This window comes from Pygoscelis adeliae, unplaced genomic scaffold (assembly GCF_000699105.1).
Source record: "Pygoscelis adeliae isolate BGI_AS28 unplaced genomic scaffold, ASM69910v1 Scaffold282, whole genome shotgun sequence".
In the NCBI taxonomy this organism is placed as follows: Eukaryota; Metazoa; Chordata; class Aves; order Sphenisciformes; family Spheniscidae; genus Pygoscelis; species Pygoscelis adeliae.
The window spans coordinates 4,131,578-4,136,018 of NW_008824352.1; the positions used below are offsets into that span (position 1 = coordinate 4,131,578).

The 4,441-nt window shown below is 45.1% G+C and overlaps 1 protein-coding gene across 1 annotated transcript in view; it reads left to right on the forward strand.

Annotated features, from left to right (window-relative positions):
• Positions 1-4,241, forward strand: part of CUX1 (cut-like homeobox 1) — a 208,358-nt gene extending 204,117 nt beyond the window's left edge. The window contains 1 exon segment of the mRNA XM_009319326.1: positions 3,141-4,241. Within this exon segment, the coding sequence (XP_009317601.1) occupies positions 3,141-3,852 (712 nt within the window). The 3' untranslated portion in view covers positions 3,853-4,241.
• The last annotated feature ends 200 nt before the right edge of the window (positions 4,242-4,441 follow it).

Below are 4,441 nucleotides of genomic sequence, written 5' to 3' on the forward strand. Positions count from 1 at the left end.
CCCAGGGAAGTGGTTGAGTCACCATCCCTGGAAGTATTTAAAAGACGTGTAGATGCGGTGCTTAGGGACATGGTTTAGTGGGCATGGGGGTGTTGGGTCGACGGTTGGACTCGATGATCTTAGAGGTCTCTTCCAACCTTAATGATTCTATGATTCTATGATTTCTTTTCCAAACTGAAGGGTCTTCATACAGAGGCAGTTCCACACCTCAGACGATATAAATTTTTCTTTAAAGTAACTTCAGGTGAGGCGGGGTACATATTTGGACAAGTTTGTCCTCCTGTCTCTTGGGAATCCCGTTGCAATAATGCTTTTCCTTTGGGATTCAGCCCAAGCCTCACCTTCCAAAGGCGGTTGCTACAGCAGAATCTACCTTTATATCCACCAAATGGGAACTCAGCACTAGCATTTATTTTGCACAGCAAAAGAAACTTGAAAAATTCCTCAGCAGGCAAAGGAATAATTCACTTCAGACTATAAATAGGTATAAAGGATTTTGACATGTTTGCAGACTTCTCCAAGTCTATGGCTTTGCATCCATACCAATCTCATAGCTCTCAGAACATAGAAATAAGAATATGTCTTGCTTTGCATTCATGAAGCACATATGCAGGACCCATCAGAGTTTGAGGCTCTGTTGTCTTAAGAACTGTACAAAAGAGTAGGAGGCAGGGATCTCTATCCCACTTCACATGTGGAAGCTGGCACAGAAACTTGGTAAGGTCATAGAGATGATACTACAGAAGCATCGGGAATTAAACCAAGCTTTCTTGAATTGTAATCTAGTGCTTTTGGATCCTAAATTTCATTGCTCTTACTGTGGGCATATTTTTTCAATGAGCTGTAGCTTTATGCTTGTTTAGATAAGTTCCTGGAGTTGCATGAAGGCTTGTACAGGGAACTTCAACATATACCCCAGGAGATCTCTGATAGTTTGAGTTACGCTGATGAATGCCAACAGGATGTGTTGATGTCGAGGCCAACGCCTTCCACCAAGAGGAACGCTCTCTGGAATTTCTTAGCTGCTGTCACCAGGTCTTCTTTACTGTAGGGATTTAATTACTATGTTAATCAGGAGCCAGACTAGATTCCAGAAGCGATATATTGGGTGTGAATTCCAGGGATTTCCACAGATATCAAACCTGTAGGGCTGTGGTCACATACTCAGTGAGCATGTTCTCATTCAGTTTCTTGCTGGAGCTGAGGTATTTTAAATGCCACACAAGCACAAAGCTCTTACCCATTTCCTCTCCTGACTTGGGGAAGGTTACAGAAGCAGTGTGTTCTGGATCAATGTCCATGCAGGGAGATTATAGGCATAAATAGAGCCTGATAATCGATGTTGCAGGATGCATGCAATTAATGGTAATAGAAAATTAATGTTAGCACCTGTGGTCTTCTGTTAGGTGAATAATATTCTCCTAGGGAAAACTACAGACCCCCTAAATCCTTCAGAAGTGTAGAGTCAGCAAGTACTGCTGAAATACTCTGTTGCATTTCAAGGAAGTCAATAATATCATTAGCTTCAAAAGCACTATTCAGATGGTGTTCTGCATTTATCCTAATTTTTTTCCATTGTGTGCTGTCTTCCGTAGCACATTTAGGGGAAAAATGAAAAATTCGTACAGCCATCAGCATTGGGAGAGCATTTCACTTGTGATTTGCAAGACCCTTGGCAGTTCTCCCTGGCTAAAACCAAAAGTGTTAGCTTCACTCTGAAAGATAAAGTTTTGCTAAACTCTCCCTGTGTCTGTAGTCTCATCCCTGACCACAGGTCATTGAGGCTCCCTCTTGGTTGCAAATTAGGACCTGAACAGTGGTCATAACCTCTCCTACTGACAGAGCAGTACGGAGAAAGAGTTGCCCTAGGCCCTACGATTTTTTCATAAACTGTTCTATACTTGTGAGGATATTGGGAGCTCCTAAACAGAGAAGGAAGAGGGGGAGGACCAAGTTCAATGGCAAAGGCAGTGTGTTTGGAGCGTTATTGCACGCTTCAAGTAATAGGAGGCACAAGGTGGCACACCAGGCAATTTTAACCACACATTGAGTGCATTAATTCCCTTGAAATGCGCTGCTTGCCTTGTCACTATTCATGTTCTGAAATTGATTTTTTAAATAAAAAAAGAGGCAGAAGTCAGACTAGCTCATAGACTGACAACCTGTCAAAAGGCTGTGCTTCCCCAGATCAGTTTCAGAACAACGGACTTTGTTTCATCTTCATTTCTCCTTGGTGTCCAGGAGAACACCAAGGGGGTTGTCCATATTTTTCTCTTGTTTGTTTTTTGTTTAGGCAAACTGTGGCTCATTTCTAGTAGAAATCTGAATTGTTTTGTATTTACAAGCCATTTTCTTCTGGATATACTAGAAATGTGTTCATATTTTTAAAATCAACCCTTTTCCGGTCCAGTGTATTATAAAGTTTCACCTTCCTGATGTCAGACTTTTAGTGGGAACGGGAGACTGCAGAGGCTTTCATCTCTGTCCCTTAGACCACATCCAGTGCTGTAAAAATTTAGCATACAATTATGATTGTTAGCTAATTTAAACTTGAAAAAAAAGGGAAGATGATCTGTCACTGGCTTTCACCAATCATTTTAGTATAAATTGATTATCTGCATAAAGTTTATATTTCTGCTTTATTCCATAATGCCTGCTGTGGTTACTAGAAGGGGCAGTCATCAACATGAGATTGACAATAAATACACACAATCCTGGTTGAAGTCAGAGGGGTCAGTCTAACACTGAGCACTGCAGAAGTTACCAGAAATGGCTTATCTGCTCAAAATCCTGGCTGCGACCGCCTGCCCTCCCACTGCGCCGTGGAGGAGCCCCGGGGCGGTCTGGGGTTTGCAGCCTGCATCCCTTCTAGCACAGCAGGCTTCACAGCGGGCGTGTGGCCAGGGAAAATGAAATTAAGAGCATCTTGACAATATTTCATGTTCTTCCAAATGCCTTTTCAGTCAGTCCTTTGGGTTTGAGGCTGTGAGCGCTTACACTGACCCAGCTTGGTGCGGCTGTCCTGTAGCCAAGGCAAAATGGCATCTTATGAAAAGGGTTTTTGAATGGCGTATCTGGTAGAGCAGGGTGGCTCCGAGTGACCCCCGGCAGACTCACCATCCCTCTCCCCTGTCTCCTAGGTCTCGCATCCGCCGGGAGCTGTTCATCGAGGAGATCCAAGCTGGGAGCCAGAGCCAGGCTGGGTCGAGCGATTCTCCTTCCGCCAGAAGCAGCAGGGCCGCTCACAGCTCCGAGGGAGACAGCTGCGATGGCGTGGACGCAGAAGGCCCACCTGAAGGAAAGCCAAGTGGCCCGGAGGCGGATGAGTACAGCAATGCAACCACAAAGTCTCAGGGAGGGCCAGCGGAGTCGGCATTCGAAGCGGGGGAAGAGGCACTGCAAGGCGCCAGGTCTTCGGAGAAAACGGAGCCGTTCCAGGCAGAGAGCCTGGAGGACACCGATGACGAGGGCAGGCTCAGAGCACCGCGCCAGAGCTCTCCACCGGCGTCGCAGCGCCCGGGAGAAGCTCTGGAGACACTGCCAAACTCTGCCACGGAAGGGGATGCCTCTACCTCAGCTGCCTCCACCTCAGTCCTTACAGGGGAGAGCTCCTACAAGTCAAAAGAAAGTTCAGAGAAAATCTCCAGTGTGCCAAGTACGAGCTCGACGCCGGCCGCAGGCTCGCAGAAAGCCAACTCTCTTCAGAGCTTGTTCGGCTTCTCCGAGGCGGTGAGCTCCAGGAACACGCGAGACAGCTCCTTGAGGAAAAAGAAAGCGGCAAACTTGAACAACATCATCCACCGCTTGGAGAAGGCCGCGAGTCGAGAAGAGGCCGTCGAGTGGGAGTTTTGAGATTAAACTCGCCCAACTCTGGAGAGCTGGGAAGTGAAACTGGACCTCTACTGGTTTTATTGTGTTGCGCACTTAACCGCCCTGCGGGCCACAGGGCAAAAACGCCATAGGCCAAGGTGCATATAGAAAACAAAAAGGAGCGTTAAGCCCAATTTATGTTTGTGTTTTCGAGGAAGAAAACTGAAATGTGTAGTCAAGCTTTTTTGTACCCTGAAGTGTTTTTATTATTGCCCTAAGTGATTTCCACAATTTCTGGAATAACTCATACAGCTTTGCCTTGTGCCCTCCTCTTTGGTGTGGGCTTTAAAAAAAGAAAAACAGAAAAAAAGAAAAAAAAAAATCAAACCCACATATTAAAAGGGGGCTTTTTATCTGCCATCTAATGGCTACAGAGCGATAATACACTATTATCTTCTTAAACCAGGAAAAAAGGGGAGATTTTTCAAAAAAAAAAGAAAAAAAAAAGAAAGTTTTTTGTAGCTGTTCAGTTGCCACTAAGAGATTGCACAGTCAACCGACTCTAAACACACTAGTTTGGATTCCTACATATTTTCAAGAAAAGAAAAGAATCTTGTTGTTTGAAACTTTG